Here is a 19,474-nt window from a genome sequence, read left to right as displayed (position 1 = left end):
ACAAATTTTAAAAAACCCAGAATGCCATTGAATGTATGTCAGAGAAACAGTCATGTGACCCAAGCAATTCCTGGAAACATTTATGCACCATGCAAGCTTCAATCTTTCCTCATTCAACTAGATCAAGATTGACATAAGGAAATTCAGTAAAAATATGAATGTGACTTTATTAATTTGAAGAATTAGAGCTCCATCATTCATCTCTTTTCCTGTATTGAAACACACTGTTGTAAAGCAGCACTGATTTTAATATCGTTCAAAAATTCCATTTAGGTCGAAGAGGTTAACTTGAATCAGAACAAACAGCAGTTGTTATGATAAGGAATTTAAGGAATGTTTTCATTTCGTGGAACATGTTTTTTTCTATGTTGCTTATTTTCTTTTGATGAAGATTGGAATTTTCTTCCTGTTAACTTTGTTTTCCTGAGTAGTCATCCAAGAACATAGAAAAGTACAGCACAGAACAGACCCTTTGGCCCACTATGTTGTGCTGAGGATTATTCCTAATCTAAAATAAAATAACCTAACATGTGCACCCCTCAATTCACTGCTGTCCATGTGTATGTCCAGCAATTGCTTAAATGCCCTTAATGACTCTGCTTCCACCACCACCGCTGGCAACGCATTCCATGCATTCACAACTCTCTGCATAATGAACCTTCCTCTGACGTCTCCTTTATACCTTCCTCCTAATATCTTCAAACTATTACCCCTCATGCCAATCAATCCTGCTCTGGGGAAAAAATCTCTGGCTATCGACTCTAGGGCGACGAGGACCGCGCACAATATTCTAAGTATAGTCTCACCAAGGTCTTGTAGGGCTGCAGCAAAACCTCACGGCTCTTAAACACGAAATCCCCTGTTAACGAAAGCCAAAATACCATATGCTTTCTTAACAACCCTATCCACTTGGATGGCAACTTTGAGGGATCTATGCACTTGAACACCAAGATCCCTCTGTTCTTCCACACTGCCAAGAATCCAGTCTTTAATCCTATATTTAGCATTCGAGTTCGACCTTCCAAAATGCATCACTCCACATTTACCCAGGTTGAACTCCATCTACCATTTCTCAGCCCAGCTCTGCATCCTGTCTATGTCATGCTGCAGCCTGCAATAGCCCTCGATACTTCCAACGGCACCTCCAACCTTTGTGTCATCGGCAAATTTACTAACCCACCCCTCAATCTCCTCATCCAAGTCATTTATAAAAACTACAAAGAGCAGAGGCCCAAGATCAAGGCCCTGCGGGACACCACTCACCCACTGACCTCCAGGCAGAATAATTTCCATCTACGACCACTCTCTGCCTTCTGTCAGCCAACCTGTTCTGAATCCAGACAGCCTGACTTTACAAATGAGTCTACCATGGGGAACTTTAACAAATGCTTTGCTGAAGTCCAAATACACCACATCCACAGCTCGACTTTTGTCGACCTGTCTGGTCACCTCCTCAAAGAACTGAATAAGATTTGTGAAGCATGACCTGCCCCTCACAAAGCCATACTGACTGCCTTTAATCAGGCTATGTATTTCCACATAGTCAAAAATTCTATCCCTCAGAATTCTTCCCAAAACCTTGCTGACCACAGATGTAAGACTGACTGGTCATAGAGACATAGAGATGTACAGCATGGAAACAGACCCTTCGGTCCAACCTGTCCATGCCGACCAGATATCCCAACCCAATCTAGTCCCACCTGCCAGCACCCGGCCCATATCCCTCCAAACCCTTCCTATTCACGTACCCATCCAAATGCCTCGTAAATATAGCAATTGTACCAGCCTCTACCATATCCTCTGGCAGCTCATTCCATACACGTACCACCCTCTGTGTAAATGTTGCCCCTTAGGTCTCATTTATATCTTTCCCCTTTCACCCTAAACCTATGCCCTCTAGTTCTGAACTCCCTGATCCCAGGAAAAAGGCTTTGCCTATTTACTCTATCCATGCCCCTCATAATTTTGTAAACCTCCTATAAGGTCACCCCACCGCCCCTCCACTCCGACGCTCCAAGGAAAATAACCCCAGTCATTTCAGCCTCTCCCTATAGCATAAATCCTCCAACCTGGGCAACATCCTTGTAAATCTTTTCTGAACCCTTTCAAGTTTCACAACATCTTTCCGATAGGAAGGAGACCAGAATTGCATGCAATATTCCAACAGTGGCCTAACCAATGTCCTGTACAGCCGCAACATGACCTCCCAACTCCTGTACTCAATACTCTGACCAATAAAGGAAAGCATACCAAATGCCTTCTTCACTATCCTATCTACCTTCGACTTTCAAGGAGCTATGAACCTGCACTCCAAGGTGTCTTTGTTCAGCAATACTCCCTAGGACCTTACCATTAAGTGTATAAGTCCTGCTAAGATTTGCTTTCCCAAAATGCAGCACCTCGCATTTATCTGAATTCAACTCCATCTGCCACTTCTCAGCCCATTGGCCCATCTGGTCCAGATCCTGTTGTAATCTGAGGTAACCCTCTTCACTGTCCACTACACCTCCAATCTTGGTGTCATCTGCAAATTTACTAACTGTGCCTCTTATGCTCACATCCAAATCATTTATGTAAATGACAAAAAGTAGGGAACCCAGCACTGATCCTTGTGGCACTCCACTGGTCACAAGCCTCCAGTCTGAAAAACAACCCTCCACCACCACCCTTTGTCTTCTACCTTTGAGCTAGTTTTGTATCCAAATGGCTAGTTCTCCCTTTTATTCCATGTGATCTAACCTTGCTAATAAATCTCCCATGGGGAACCTTGTCAAACGCCTTACTGAAGTCCATATAGATCACATCTACTGCTGTGCCCTCAAAACTTTTTTTTGTTGCTCCTTCAAAGAAACTCAATCAAGTTTGTGAGACATGATTTCCCACGCACAAATCCATGTTGACTATCCCGAATCAGTCCTTGCCTTTCCAAATACATGTACATCCTGTCCCTCAGGATTCCCTCCAACAACTTGCCCACCACTGAGGTCAGGCTCACCAGTCTATAGTTCCCTGGCTTGTCTTTACCACCCATCTTAAACAGTGGCACCACGTGTGCCAACCTCCAGTCTTCCAGCACTGACCTATGACAATCGATGATACAAATATCTCAGCAAGAGGCCCAGCAATTACTTCCCTAGCTTCCGACAGAGTTCTCTGGTATACCTGATCAGGTCCTGGGGATTTATCCACCTTTAACCGTTTCAAGACATACAGCACTTCCTCCTCTGTAATCTGGACATTTTGCAAGATGTCTCCATCTATTTTCCTACAGTCTATATCTTCCATATCCTTTTCCACAGTAAATACTGATGCAAAATATTCATTTAGTATCTCCCCCATTTTCTGTGGCTCCACACAAAGCCTGCCTTGCTGATCTTTGAGGGGCCCTGTTCTCTCCCTAGTTATCCTTTTGTCCTTAATGTATTTGTAAAAACCCTTTTGGATTCTCCTTAATTCTATTTGCCAAAGCTATCTCATGTCCCCTTTTTGCCCTCCTGATTTCCCTCTTAAGTATACACCTACTTCCTTTATACTCTTCTAAGGATTTACTCGATCTATCCTGTCTATGCCTGACATATGCTTCCTTCTTTTTCTTAACCAAACCCTCAATTTCTTTAGTCATCCAGCATTCCCTACACCTACCAGCCTTCCCTTTCACCCCGACAGGAATATACTTTCTCTGGATTCTTTTTATCTTATTTAGATTACTTACAGTGTGGAAACAGGCCCTTCAGCCCAACATGTCCACACCGACCTGTTGAAGCGCAGTCCCCCAGACCTATCCCCCTACATTTACCCCTGCACCTACGGGCAATTTAGCATAGCCAATTCACCTAACCTGCACATTTTTGGACTGTGGGAGGAAACCGGAGCACCTGGAGGAAACCCACATAGAATGTGCAAACTCCACACGGTCAGTCGCCTGAGGTGGGAATTGAACCCAGGTCTCTGGCGCTGTGAGGCAGCAGTGCTAACCACTGTGCCACCGTGCTGCCCATTTCTGAAGGCTTCCCACTTTCCAGCCATCCCTTTACCTGCAAACATCTGCCTCCAATCAGCTTTCAAAAGTTCTTGCCTAATACCATCAAAATTGACCTTTCTCCAATTTAGAACTTCAACTTTTAGATCTGGTCTATCCTTTTCCATCACGATTTTAAAACAAATAGAATTATAGTCACTGGTCCCAAAGTGCTCCCCCACTGACACCTCAGTCACCTGCCCTGCCTTATTACACAAGTGTAGGTCAAGTTTTGCACTTTCTCTAGTAGGTACATCCACATACTGAATCATAAAATTGTCTTGTCCGCGCTTAAGAAATTCCTCTCCATCTAAACCTTTAACATATGGCAGTCCCAGTCGATGTTTGGAAAGTTAAAATCCCCGACCATAACTACCCTATTATTCTTACAGGTAACTGAGATCTCCTTATAAGTTTGTTTCTCAATTTCCCTCTGACTATTAGGGGGTCTATAATACAATCCCAATAAGGTGATCATCCCTTTCTTATTTCTTAGTTCCACCCAAATAACTTCCTTGGATGTATTTCCGGGAATATCCTCCCTCAGCACAGCTGTAATGTTATCCCTGATCAAAAATGCCATTCCCCCTCCTCTCTTGCCTCCCTTTCTATCCTTCCTGTAGCATTTGTATCCTGGAACATTAAGCTGCTAGTCCTGCCCATCCCTGAGCCATGTTTCTGTAATTGCTATGATATCCCAGTCCCATGTTCCTAACCATGCCCTGAGTTCATCTGCCTTCCCTGTTCGGCCCCTTGCATTGAAATAAATGCAGTTTAATTTATTATTCCTACCTTGTCCCTGCCTGCCCTGACTGTTTGATTCACTTCTGTTCTCAACTGTACCAGTCTCAGATCGATCTCTTTCCTCACTATCTCCCTGGGTCCCCCCCCCCCCCCCCCACCTTACTAGTTTAAATCCTCCTGAGTAGTTCTAGCAAATTTCCCTGCCAGTATATTAGTCCCCTTCCAATTTAGGTGCAATCCGTCCTTCTTGTACAGGTCACTTCCACCCCAAACGAGATTCCAGTGATCCAAAAATGTGAATCTTTCTCCCGTACACCAGCTCCTCAGCCATGCATTCATTTGCTCTATCATTCTATCCTGCCCTCACTAGCTCGTAGCACTGGAGTAATCCAGATATTACTATCCTTGAGGACCTCCTTTTTAAATTTCTGCCTAACTGTCTGTAATCTCCCTTCAGAATCTCCACCTTTTCCCTTCCTATATCATTGGTTCCAATGTGGACAATGACCTCCTACTGGCCCCTCTCCCCCGGGAGAACATTCTGCACCCTCTCTGAGATACCCTTGATTCCAGCACCAGGGAAACAACATACCATTCTGCTGTTTCTCTGCTGGCCACAGAAACGTCTGTCTGTACCTCGGACTACAGAATCCCCTAACACAATCGGACTCTTGGAAGCCGACATATCGCTTGTTGCATTAGAGCCAGTCTCAATACTAGAACTTGACTGGTCTGCCAGGGATTCCCTATTCCCCTTTTTGAAAAGAGGAACAACATTCACCTCTCTCCAATTCTCTGGTATGACTCCGTGGAGAGTGAGGAAGCAAAGATCTTTGCCAGAGGCTTTGCAACCTCCTTTCTTGCTTCCCAGAGCATCCTAGGATAAATCTGGTCTGGCCCTGGGGACTTCTCAATCTTAATGTTTGCCAAATTTTCCAGCACATCAATTTCATCAATCCTGATCTGTTCAAGCCTGTTTCCCAGCTTCTCAAAGTTCTCATTCACAACAAGGTCCCTTTCCTTAGTGAAAACCGAAGCAAAAATCTCATTTAGGGTTTCCCCTATCTGCTCAAACTCCACGCACAAGTTGCCTATGCTATCCCTGACCGGCCCTACCTTCTCTCTGATCATTCTCCTATTCTTCACGTATGAGTAAAATGGCTTTGGATTCTCCCTAATCCTTCCTGCCAAGCCTTTTTCAAGCCCCCTCCTGCCTCTCTTCAGTCCATTTCTGAGCTCCTTTCTAGCAAGCCTGTATTCCTCTAAAGCTGTGCCAGATGCTTACTTCCTCCACCTTACGTAAGCTGCCTTATTCCTTTTGACGAGAAGCTTCTATGTTCTCGTCATCCAAAACTCCTTAAGCTTACCCCTTCATGTCTGTCTCAGAGGAAGAAATTTGAGCATCATTTGCAACAATGCTCCTTATACAGTCTCTGCATGTCTGTTGTGCCTTTCTGTGGAACAATTGCTCCCAAACTGTACTTCCCAAATCCTGTCTGATAGCGTCATAATTTCCTTTTCCCCAATTAAATATCTTCTCTTTGGTAACTGCTCCTTTCCCTCTCCAAGGCTATGGTAAATGTGAGGCAGTTGTGGCCACTGTCGCTAAAGAGATCTAACACCTGTCCTGGCTCATTGCCGAGCACCAAATCCAAAATGGCCTCTCCCCTTATTGGCCTGTCTACGTACTGAGTAAGGAAACCCTCCTGAATACACCTGACAAAAACTGCTCCATCCAAACCATCTGCACTAAGGAAGTTCCAGTCGACATTGGGGAAAGTGGAAGTCACCCATAACAACAGCCCTGCTACTTCTGCATTTTTCCATAATCTGCCGGCCTATGAGTTCTTCGATCTCCCTACTGCTATTAGGGGGGCCTGTAGAAAACCCCCAATGAGGTGGCTGCTCCCTTGCTGTTCCTAACTTCCACCCATACTGACTCAGTAGATAAACCTTCCTCAACAACCTTTGTTTCTGTAGCTGTGATGCACTTTAATTAGCAATGCTACACCCCCTCCTCTTTTTCCACCCTCCCTGTTCTTTTTAAACGTTCTAAACCCTGAAACATCAAGCAACCATTCCTGCCCCTGTGAAACCCACATCTCTATTATGGCCATAATATCATAGTTCCAAGTAAGAATCATCACTCTTATTTCTGACAGTTCTTGCGTTAAAGCAGGCACACTTTAACCGATCCCTTTGATTCATCACATGAAAAACCTTGCCGATAGATTCACTACATCCTGTCACTGCCCCATCTACAACTACCCTCCTCTCAGATATGTAGCTCCGGATCCCACCCCCTTGCCAAACTAGTTTGTGTTGTCTTCAGAGGGATGGACCAATATGTCACTTACCCCATCCTACTCCAGATAATGATGCATTGTTTTCCTTGTTTAATTTGCAACAGTGTAGAATTCTCTTCCTCCACCAATTTTGGGCTCTCCAGATCAGCTCAGTTCTTCTCACAGCAGTTAATTAATCACACTCCATACCATTCACTTTATCATTGTGGCAGCTGCTTGAGGAATATTTCAATCTTAATATCTTTTAATTTTCTGCTTCATGATTTGACTGCTGCAATTTTTGATTTGACTAAAATTCCATGTCTTTCCAAACCAAGTAACTGGATGACCATCTCTGTGGTAACAATTTGGATTGTATTTCAAGGTGTGTGGAAAAGCATAATTCTCGTATTTTGTAGGGCATCAAATTGCTACCATAGAGGAAAAAAAGATTTCTTTTCTATATGATGGTAATTTTGTTACTTGAATTTAGCATTAAGCCTGTTAATGAGATTTTAATTGGACATTCTTATCAGAATTCAGCAGCAGTTAAACTGACAAAAATGATTTGTTTGGGATGCTCTTCCTAATTTGGCGTTGTTCCACACGCTCTTCCTGTTTTCTGGGCAACCTGCTCCCAGATCCTCAGGAGAGAATTGCTCGGAAAGCTGTCATTAACAGCATGCACACAAATGGCTGAGATGGTTTTCCAGATTCAGGGTTAATTCTCCCACCACTTATTATAGGGAAAATAAGTTGGGTTGGGCCTCTTGGATTGTGAGCATGTACCTGTTGTGGCACAGGGTTTCCTGTATCTTTACTCCCAAATGAGAATGCTGTTAGAAGATGCCTGGGTAAATTACTGTGCAACATGTTGTAAATGATATGGACACCGCTGCCAACTGAGAAAGTTGTGGCTGGGGAGTCCAATCAGGTGACTGCCTTGAGTTATGTTGATATTTTTGTGTTGGAGTCTGACAAATTTGAGCAAAATTGAGAACATTCCATCCCATTTCTAATTGGGCCTTGAACATTGGTAGGTAGGCTTTGTTGGGAAGTAAGTTATTTGCTGCAAATTTCCCAGCCTCTGACCTGTTCTAGTCATGATATTTAGGTGATTAGTCCAGTTCAATTCTGGTCATTGGTAACCCTAAGCCACTGGGTGATCCAGCAATGGTAATGCTTTTAAATGTAAAAAGCAGGGGGTAAGATTTTCTCATTGGAGGTGGTCATTGCTTGACATTTCTTTGCTGCAAATGATATTTCCTACTTATCAGTCAAAGCCTCGTATGGTACCTTACTGAAACAGTGCATTCAACAACTGAGAAGTTACAGATGGAACTGAGCATTGTTCCCTCATGATTGCACATTCCTATTTTGACCTTCTGATGGAAGGATAGCAATTGCTGCAGAAGCTGAAACCGGCCTCAGCCAGTGTTCTGAAGAAGTGACATCCTGCACTGATGTTCTGGGGAAATGGATTTGCCTACACAACCACAAAGCATCTTCATTTGTGTTAGATTTAACTCTAATGGGCGGCACGGTGGCGCAGAGGTTAGCACTGCTGCCTCACAGCACCAGGGTCCCAGGTTTGATTCCAGCCTTGGGCAACTGTCTGCATGGGTTTCCTCCAGGTGCTCTGGTTTCCTCCCACAGTCCAAAGATGTGCAAGGAAGGTTAATTGGCTGTGTTAAATTGCACATAGTGTTAGGCGCATTAGTCAGAGGGGAATGGGTCTGGGTGGGTTACTCTTCGGAGGGTTGATGTGCCGAAGGGCCTGTTTCCACACTGTAGGGAATCTAATCTAATTAGTGGAGAACACCCCCCCCCGCCCCCAACTTGCACTAACTCCAACGTTCGGTCTCCTTAATGCCACCCTGTTAACTGCTACCTTGATGTTGTCTCACTCATTTCACCATAAACCTTTTAATTTCTGGGGGTCGGGAAGAGAGAGAGTTCTCAAAACCAAAAGGAAATCACCCTGAACACCTTCACACAGGGGATTTCTGCTCAGACACCCAGAATCTTTATTTTTAGGCTCATTTTCTGTTGATTTATCAAAACCACATTTGTGAATTTAATACCTTGAGAAACCCAGGACTACTTTTGGTTCCATTTGCAACTGTTTTCCAACCTGGAACCATTAATAATTGCTAGTTAAAGTTGAGTACTAAGTTGCATCGAACCATGGAGTTAGTCCTATTTTTTAGTATCACCATAGAAAAATTTACTGTTTACCTTTTGAAATAATTTGTCAAATAGGAATTTCCTCTTGTTGAAATTTTATTTTTTTAGATTAGATTACTTACAGTGTGGAAACAGGCCCTTTGGCCCAACAAGTCCACACCGACCCGCCAAAGCGTAACCCACCCAGACCCATTCCCCTACATTTACCCCTTCATCTAACACTACGGGCAATTTAGCATGGCCAATTCACCTAATCTGCACATTTTTGGACTGTGGGAGGAAGCCGGAGCAAACCCACGCAGACACTGGGAGAATGTACAAACTCCACACAGAGTCGCCTGAGGCGGGAATTGAACCCGGGTCTCTGGCACTGAGAGCTTGCAGTGCTAACCACTGTGCCACCATGCTGCCCACAATTTTGTGCCTGACAGTTGGCTTTCTAATCTGTTTGTCTTCTAAGATCTGCTATACAAGCTGCTCTCTCTAATTCTGGTCTGCCAGGACTTGCACAAACCAGAAATATTTCTGAAATTGAGAAGCTTGAGTACTTGAAGCAGGTCACCAACAAAATTGAAAGCATTAAGAATATTCCATCATTCCTTTGCCAACATGCTGGTGCATCAGAAAAGTGAAAATTATGTTCAAAGATAAACTTGCAGACAGTTCCTGTGGTGCAAAATAGTCTGCCAATTTGCTATGGCCTACCAATTTATAATTAATCTTGACATTCTGGTATGCTACTGGGGTCTTCCGCATATAAAGTACTTGTTCAGTTCTTCTGCCAACTTTGGTCCCCTTACTTCTCTAGCCTCATTTTCCAGTGGTCCAATGCCTGCGTCTCTTCCCTCCTGTCCCCCCACCCCCACAGTTGTCCTCTGCTGGCTTTTAAAATATTTCCCAATAATTTTCAACACATTGTACGCTTTTATGCTGTAACTTTTTGTTAGCCATGGCTGTCTTGTCCTCCTCTTAGTACTTGAATGTTCAATCATGTTTGTTTTAGATTAGATTACTTAGTGTGGAAATAGGCCCTTCAGCCCAACAAGTCCACACCGACCATCTGAAGATCAACCCACCCAGACCCATTCCCCCACGTTTACCCCTTCACCTAACACGATGGGCAATTTAGCATGGCCAATTCACCTAACCTGCACATTTTTCGGACTGTGGGAGGACACTGGCAGAATGTGCAAACTCCACACAGACAGTTGCCTGGGTCGGGAATTGAACCTTGGTCTCTGGCACTGTGAGGCAGCAGTGCTAACCCCTGTGCCACCCATGTTAATTTTGTTTAATAGATCTTTACATTCTGAGTCAACAAAAAGTGGCTTGCCCTTATGAAGCATCTATTATAGTGAATGGTTGTTTTGGAATTTTTAAAAAAGTACTTTTATTCCACAAACCTATTTTCATTTTCAGTGCTGGTTTGAAAGGATTCAAGTTCACTTCAGCTGATTGGTTCAGTGATGAGCCATATTACTTGTTGTGGTGAAGGGTGACTGGCAGGAATATTTTGAAGCAAATGGCCTTTAGAAATCAATGCTTTGAACTTTTACCTTTGACAGTACTGCCATTTAACTGACTGAAGATGCTATCTTTCAGCTTGGACACCTGCTCTCTTAGGTAGATGCAAAAGAAAATCACCTAGCATTATTTATTTGAAATTCTCCTGGCACTCGGGATGATCTTTATCCCTCAACCGTTATGACACTTTGGTAAACCCTCTGCTAATTAAACAAAACAAACAAAAGCTCAGCCCGCCTCTTAATCTAAGAAAGTATGAGTGACAGAACTACCCAAATTCCACTATTTAACAAAAAAAAACTTATTCTTTAATTATTTACAACTCTAAGCCTCCTTTCTCTTAAAGGTTTGTTATCTACTTCCCACTCTGTAAACAATATACTGACACAATAAAGCCTCTGTTAAATTTACAGCAACTCAATCTTCAAAACCAGACAGTGGCTGTCGTCTCTGGTATCGATCTTCCTCTATTTGTAGACTACGCAGGGAGATCTTCGATCTTCTACTGTACAGATTTTTCATATGAAAAAGGTACCTTGGCCTGAGAGTTTTCAGGCAGTCTGTCAGACAATGGCAGATTAGGGCTCTTTCTGACTAATTGTCTAAAATTTGGATAACTAATTGGTTCTATGTTGTCAAAAACAGTAAAATTCAAATTTGATTGGGCTTTTGTACCTTAAGGCATAATTTAAACTGGTTAAATTCAAATAGTTGTGTAAAACATTGGTATCGAAGTTACAGCCAAAATGTTATATCTTTCAGTTTTCCAGCACACTGACATGACAGGTGCTTGGCAGTTTTCACCCCCTCAAAAGTACAATGCCTTCAACCTCATAACACAAGCAGTGCCTGGATCATCTATTTTTAAATTGCTATTTGCATTTAGACCCTGTATGCAAATTGGCTTCTGCGTTTTCCTACGTTACTCTTCAAGAGTACATTATTGGCTAGGATGTTATTATAAATTTAAATTATTTCTGGCTCAATAATAAGCAGCTTCTGGCACCATTCAGCCCAGCTGTCAGCCACAAGTATCACAATTCCTGAGGTAACTTGGCCAAGTGTGGCATTCGCCAGAAATTCTACCATCCCATAATCATAGGCCAAAGTTCAAAAGTCAAACTTAAGAGCAGCTTCTCATATAGATTTTGGAACAAAACTGCTTCAGGGTAAGGGCAGAGATAGCAGCAGCGTACAATTCACTCTAAACTTAGTTGAGTTAGTCAAAATGTGAAAATATTAAGAACTCTTGCATTTGCAGTCAACTGACAGTGACACCCCTAAATCACTAGACCCACTTTCCTCAATATTTTTAACATATTTGCTTGTTAGAACCTATAGTATATTGGAATATGATACTGTAGGCAGAAGTGGCAAGAATTCTAACATTCATGCCTTTTGGGTGTGTAAAACTAAAAGGACACCACAGGTAGGCACAATCTCATCAAGTAATAGAAGAGTTCCAGTTTTGCAGCATCTCATTTTATTTTATGTACTGTACCAGCCTTAACAATGTGTCCTAAGTTCAAGAACTTCTAATCAACTTCCAATAATAACATTCTATACGTTAAGACAAAATTAAAACCTTAATATTTCATAAAATCATGTGCTTATTTAAAAAGGATTTGGCAGGTCAATTTCAATTTTCCATAAAAAAGCTTAATTGTAGTGATTTAATTTGTTTTCTAGTGTTTGTTCCATTTTAGAGATAATTTAACTAGTCATATCTATACTTGTCTTCTGAAGGGAGAGTTTACCTTGTGCCACTTCTACTATTGATGTATGGTGCTAATAGCAGTAACTTTTTTTTTTACATAATGAACCAGTTTGCTTGAGAGACACTGAATTGACTCCACCGCCACCTTAGACAATGTATGCCCAGATCCTAACCAGGTTCTCACAGGAAAAAGTGTCACCATTTGCTAATTATGTCAAATCTATGTCCTCTGGTTTTTGACCTTTCCATTAACAAAACCTTCTGTCAACCTTCTAAGAGATTGGTTCCTTAGAAACAAATATAATAGGTTGAAAATAATAACCCTAGTACAATTCATTACAGTGAATTGCCTTTAACTTTTTTTTTTGCTTTTCAGTGGTGTGGATGTGGCTGCACTCCTTTACAAGATGGGATTTAGTGAAGCAGTCGTGCAGTCCAGAATGGCAGCTGGTACCAGTACCTTTGTACTAGCATATGCTGTTCATAAGGTCTTCGCTCCAGTACGAATGAGCATTACTTTGATTTCTGTGCCATTAATAGTAAGGTACTTTCGCAAGATTGGACTTTTTAAAGCATCTACTTCCAAACCATGAAGAAATACTTGAATCTTAAGATTGTAGCTGCAAAGGACTTAGACAATTGAAAAAAAATCCATAAGTGAATGCAGTACTTAAATTGTTAGGCAGTAGTTACCTGTAAGCCTGTGCTCTTGATGGCTGTTTTCAACTTGAAGCTGAACTATAGTGTCAATCTCAGCCTTGTGCAGGACACTTTTACAAAGGCATCTATTGCCGAGATTGCAGCAGCTGAAATGTCAGTTGCAGGGAAGGTAATAATCATTGGAAATATTTGCATGAGACAACTAAAATTAACTGTCAATATGTACCATTTGACAATCTAAACTTGAATGCAGCCAAATTATTGACTTGAGAAGGAAATAAGTGAGCAGTGTGGAAAAACAACAAACATGCTGTTAGAACACAGGGGGGTATTCTTTCAGCAGACTTGCTCACCCAACTAACTTCCCCAGCAAGGTGAGACTAATTTAAAACTCCATTACATGATTGTTGGTTAAGCCTTTCAGTTCACTTCAAATGCAAACATTCCCATGATGTGCAGCTTAAAATGAAGTTGCACTTCCCTAAAGTAGTGCTTGAAGTATGGTATAGGGAAGAATGGAGAAGGCATTGCCCCCTGTATTCATTCCTTAGCCAAAGCAATAAATTTGGACGTCAATGTCCAGAAAAGTTACCTAATAATTTTAGTTTGTTATGCACACACAGGCAAATGCTTAGGAGAAGTAACGGTGAACAAGCTATTTATCCTGATGTAGAAATTTTGGTATTTCAATTTTTTTAAAAAAAAGGGATGGATCACTTCTGAAGAACATTTTATACAATAAATCCATGCACATCCAACTCATTACATACAAATTAGCTGTCAACAGGGGCTACCCCTCTACAATCGTGGCTCTTCTGTTAGGACTGCACTACACCTGTCCAATGCAAACTCATAATTGGAAGCTGCAACAGAAAATGAGATATTAGCTCATTCACATTATAGCCAATAACTTCATTAATACAATAGCTTAATACATACTACAGACTAAGTGTTGACACAAGTGAATTGATTTTATTCAAATTAGTATGTACTGCCTGCTAATGCAACTTTCCAAATTCAATACTTCAAGAGACAAGTTTAACCTAGCATAAATATTAAGTTAAATAATCAAAACCACAACAGTAGCACCAATCTCAACTATTCACTTAAAAATCAATTTAAAATCAATAAGCAATAATTGTTATTCCATTGAGGGTGAATTAGGACCAAAGGAAACTTCAATACCTTGCTGCATTGTGTATGATTAGTACAGTCCAAGTATTTGTTTGTGATTATAATAGTTTACTGTTGACCTTTTCAAACACTGGTGTTTCATTAAACAAGACCTCAGACTGAAGATTAATTTTCATTGTCATTTGAGTCTTTACGTATTTTGTAAGTTACTGGCAGAGTGGTAGCAAGTGATAGTATTCTAATTACCACTTAAACTTTAATTATTAATGCTTTGCTGCTGCACACTCAAATGAGTAGATGGTAACATTAGAGATTTATTTGGAATCTTAAATTTGAGCATTGTGAAACTTATGAAGTTTCTATTAAATGGCAAGTATCCCAAATCCTGAAGTGGGGAAAATAACTGACCAAGCAAAAACTAGACTTGAATGTATTCAAAGTTACAAGTTGAAGTTACCTTATACTAAATTAGTGGTGCTGGAAGAGCACAGCAGTTCAGGCAGCATCCAACGAGCAGCGAAATCGACGTTTCGGGCAAAAGCCCTTACCATAGTCAATCCAGAGCCATCTTTACCTTTTAAAACCAGGCTTTGCAAACTCAAAATGAATGGTTCTCTTTTGAAAGAGTTGTCTAATGTTGATTTTAACACATGGGTACTGACCATCAGAAGTGCAACATTGGCATGCTTTAAAACTAGGAATTCACCAAAATATCTGGTAGATTTCTCCTCCCTCCGTTAATACTAATGCATACATTCAAGTTTAGAGTTCTTTCACAGATGGTAAGTGACATTGAAACTGGTCTCTGCTTATATTTGCTAACTCAAGATTTTTTTTAAAAAGGCACATTTTAGAATGGAGGTATAAAGCTAGGAAAAAAAAAATTGCTGCCAGAATGCAATACCAAATAATGCAGGTGCTCACTGCATTGAAACCTTTACTGTAACAAAATAGTATAGAGTTTTGTGATTTGGTTTATCCTCTTCAATGTTCAAGTTAATCAAAAAAGTAGGAAAATTCTGCAGCAAATACAAATACCATATACTACTCCACAGGATCAGAGCAGAGTTTCACTAGTGTGTAGGTTTGTTTTACCATTAGTTCTAGAGATGCATAAACAAGTCTTCACCAGCATTTAAACTAAAACAATGTTGCAGAATAAAGCACTTAAATACAAGTGTGATAGATAGTTAAAACTTACCATGCTAGTACTCATAGGCCTAAAGCCATATATTGACAATATAACCTCTACTGTGAATCAGTTTTCTACAAGTAAAACATAGCCTGTAGAACCATTGAATTTTTAAAAACTATGCATTTACATAAGTGTTAAGACCCTTCAGAATTGGGTTATAACTAACCTGTAAATAATTTCAGTATGCCAAACATTAAGGCAAATGGTGAAAAGTTTTAATTTAACCAGATAAGTTTTAACATCTGTTTCTTCTACTGGAGTAAACTAGTTACTTTTACACTTGATTCACCAGTGGAAGTTGAATAAACTTCAAAAATGTAATGCTTTGATTGGATAGTATTTTCCACAAAAACAAAAGTAAATACTTTTACTTGCCTTGAAAGACATTTTCAAAACATGACAGATTTGAAATCTGCAAGTGAATCATTTACTGTACAGTTAATTGTTTATATTAGAAAAAAACTAGATTGTAGAAACTTGGAAACAAGAGGCTGGTTTTATGTATATAAGTTAAATAAAAGTTGGTTTAAAAAAAAGTGTCAGTCCTTACTTTTCTCTCCTGCTACTTGTGCTCCTAAAAGGTTATGAATTGAACAGGTACATTAATGTGAGAGTAGGTATATACATTATGTAGATTCCATTAAACAGAACATTTGTGGAATCAGAAGTTAGAACATAGAAGAATACAGCGCAGAACAGGCCCTTGATTTTGCGCTGACTTGTGATCTATTCTCAGCTCATCCCCCCCCCCCCCCCCCCCCCCAAACACTATCCCAAAATCGTCCATGTGCTGATCTAAGGATTGTTTAAATCTTCCTGAACAAACAAAGGCTTTGAAAGATTAACTGCTTGCATCACCCAAGGGAGCCACCAGCACAGGGATATGTTCAGCAGCTTTCAAAAGAAAAACTCAACAGGATGCAGTTATGCAATATAATTTTTAAACTTGTTCAAACTTCATTGTACCCAATGAAATACCCATTGTGCTCTGTACCTTTTAAAGATAGTAATTTTTAAGTTGAAGACACCCCACGCTATAATGCCACCCTTACACAATACTTGTTTGAATTGGAATCATTCTAAGTTGGTGAGAAGATTTGTAGCTCGGGTACTTGTTGGCGTGGTTCTGTTTGCTGAGCTGGGAATTTGTGTTGCAGACGTTTCATCCTCTGTCTAGGTGACATCCTCAGTGCTTGGGAGCCTCCTGTGAAGCGCTTCTGTGATCTTTCCTCTGACATTTATAGTGGTTTGAATCTGTCGCTTCCAGCTGTCCATTGTAGTGGTTGGTATATTGGGTCCAGATCGATGTGTTTATTGATTGAATCTGTGGACGAGTGCAATGCCCCTAGGAATTCCCTGGCTGTTCTCTGTTGGCTTGTCCTTTAATAGTAGTGGTGGCCCAGTCGAATTCATGTTGCTTGTCATCTGCATGTGGGGCTACAAGGGATAGCTGGTTGTGTCGTTTTGTGGCTAGTTGGTGTTCATGGATGCAGATCGTTAGCTGTCTTCCTGTTTGTCCTGTGTTTTGTGCAGTCCTTGCATGGGATTTTGTACACTACATTGGTTTTGCTCATGCTGGGTGTCAGGTCCTTCATTCTGGTGAGTTGTCTGAGAGTGGCTGTTGGTTTGTGTGCTGTTATGAGTCCTACTGGTCGCAGTAGTCTGGCTGTCAGTTCAGAAATGCTCTTAATGTAGGGTAGTGTGGCTAGTCCTTTGGGTTATGGCATGTCCTTGTTCCATTGTCTTTCCCTTAAGCATCTGTTGATGAAATTGCATGGGTATCTGTTTTGGCGAATACATTGTATAGGTGGTGTTCTTCCTCTTTTTGCAGTTCTGGCATACTGCAGTGTGTTGTGGTCCTTTTGACTAGTGTCTTGATGCAACTTGTGGAATGGGAGTCAGCTATCCTTTTTTTTTGCTCTCTAGTGAAATCTGATTCCTGAGAGTGTGGTGTTGATGATCCTGTGTGTTGTGTTTTTAATGATTACAAAAGGTGTCATCCACATCTGACTCAGAGTTTGAGTTGCATTTGCAGTAAGACTGTTTGTTCTAATCTTTGCATTACCGCTTCTGCTATGAGTCCAGAGATGGGTGAGCCCATGGTGTGCTGTTGATTTGTTCATATAGTTGGGTGTTGAATGTGAAGTGTTGAGAGGTACGGGTCCAATAGTTTGTGTGCAGTCTTTGTTGATAGGTTCAACAGGCAACAGGCTGTTGAACCTATGCCCTGCAGGTTGGCAATTGTTTCTCTGGCTTGGGTTTTGTCAACAGATGTGACCAGCTACAACCCAAAGGACTAGCTACACTACCATACATCAAGAGCATTTCTGAACTGAGCCAGACTACTGCAACCACTAGGACTCATAGCACACAAACCAACAGCCATTCTCAGACAACTCTGAACTGAGTCTAGGACTCAAACCAGAACGAAGGACCTGATACCCAGCATGAGCAAAACCAATGTAGCGTACAAAATTCCATGCAAGGACTGTACAAAACACCATTCTTCGCTAGTGTAGGGTTGCCCAGGAACATGACTATTACTGTTTGTTTAGAAGAAATGGACTTTGATTTAATCATATTCCCAATGCAGGTACACAAGACAATTCCAGGAAAGATCATTATTCCTCAAATTGAATGAATTGTTTTTCATGATCTGTGGGATAACTTCTATAAATAAACAGGTTTTGCACTTGAACAAATAATCCTAAAACCCCAGAATCCCTTGTGTGGAAACAGGCCATTTGGCCTGACATGTCCAGACCGACCCTCTGAAAAGTAAGCTATCCAGACCCATTTCCTAAATCTATTGCTCATTTATTAATGCACCTAACCTACACTTCTGAATACTATGGGCAATTTAGCATGGCCAATTCACAACCTGTACATAGTCATAGAGATGTACTGCATGGAAACAGACCCTTCAGTTCAACCTGTCCACACTGACTAGATATCCCAACCCAATCTAGTCCCACCTGCCAGCACCCAGTCCATATCCCTCCAAACCCTTCCATTCATATACCCATCCAAATGCCTCTTTAAATGTTGCAATTGTACCTGCCTCCACCACCTCCTCTGGCAACTCATTCCATACACGTACCACCCTCTGTAAAAGGGTTGCCCCTTTAGGTCTCATCTTTCTCCTCTCACCCTAAACCTATGCCCTCTAGTTACTGGAGGAAACCTACACTGGAATTGAACCCAGGTCTCTGGCACAGAGGCAGCAGTGCAAACCACTGAGCCACCACGGTACCACTTGACTAAAGGCCAAAAGGACCCAAAAAAAAACACTAAATTAATGCCAGATTTGTCAGTCAGAACCATGGCTGTTTTTCCCAGTTGAAAATCTAGTGTGTGGTCAGATGCATACAGAAATTAGATTTTAAAAAATACAGAACAGTGCAGCATATTACAGGCCTTTTGGCCCACAATATAGTGCTGACCATTTTTCCTATTTTAAAAAGGCCAAACTAACCTACATACTCTTCATTTTACTCGCATCCATGTGCCTATCCAAGAATGATGTAAAATGTCCCTAATGCATCTAACTTTACTACCACTGCTGGCAGTGCATTCCATGCATCACTGCTCTATGAAGAACCTAACTGACATCTCCTCTAAAATCTTCCTTCAAATTACAACCCCCCCTCATGATAGCCATTTCTGCCCTACAGGGGAAAAACCCACAGTCTATAAACTCTTGGCCTCATCTTGTACACCTCTATCGAGTAGTCTCTATCATGTAATGTCACAGTAAATTTAGCTGACAACCAAATCCAATTTAAGTCAGTCAGCAAGTTCCAGTTTTGAGCACCACTTGGTTGTCAGTGCATAAACTCACCCATTGTGCCCATTTTTAATACTTCACTTAAAGAAACTCCATTAAAAAAAACAAATTGTGAGAGAAGAAAAAAGGGAGATTGCTGTGTTGGGGCAGGAAGCTCAAGCATTGTTATACAGGTACAAGAAATTTGCAAGCCCCATTACTGACAGCAATTATTCTTCAGAGC

General features: G+C 41.2%; 1 protein-coding gene across 1 annotated transcript in view; it reads left to right on the top strand.

Annotated features, from left to right (window-relative positions):
• The window catches only part of fam210b (family with sequence similarity 210 member B), a 57,716-nt gene extending 43,278 nt beyond the window's left edge, over positions 1-14,438 (top strand). The window contains exon 3 of the mRNA XM_072556980.1: positions 12,852-14,438. Coding sequence (XP_072413081.1) covers positions 12,852-13,068 — 217 coding nt within the window. The 3' untranslated portion in view covers positions 13,069-14,438. The remainder of the gene's footprint in view (positions 1-12,851) is intronic.
• Positions 14,439-19,474: the final 5,036 nt, after the last annotated feature.

This window comes from Chiloscyllium punctatum, chromosome 37, assembly GCF_047496795.1.
Source record: "Chiloscyllium punctatum isolate Juve2018m chromosome 37, sChiPun1.3, whole genome shotgun sequence".
Lineage (NCBI taxonomy): Eukaryota > Metazoa > Chordata > Chondrichthyes > Orectolobiformes > Hemiscylliidae > Chiloscyllium > Chiloscyllium punctatum.
Note: the sequence above shows the minus strand (reverse complement) of the source record. Positions and strands in the feature narration are given on the sequence as shown.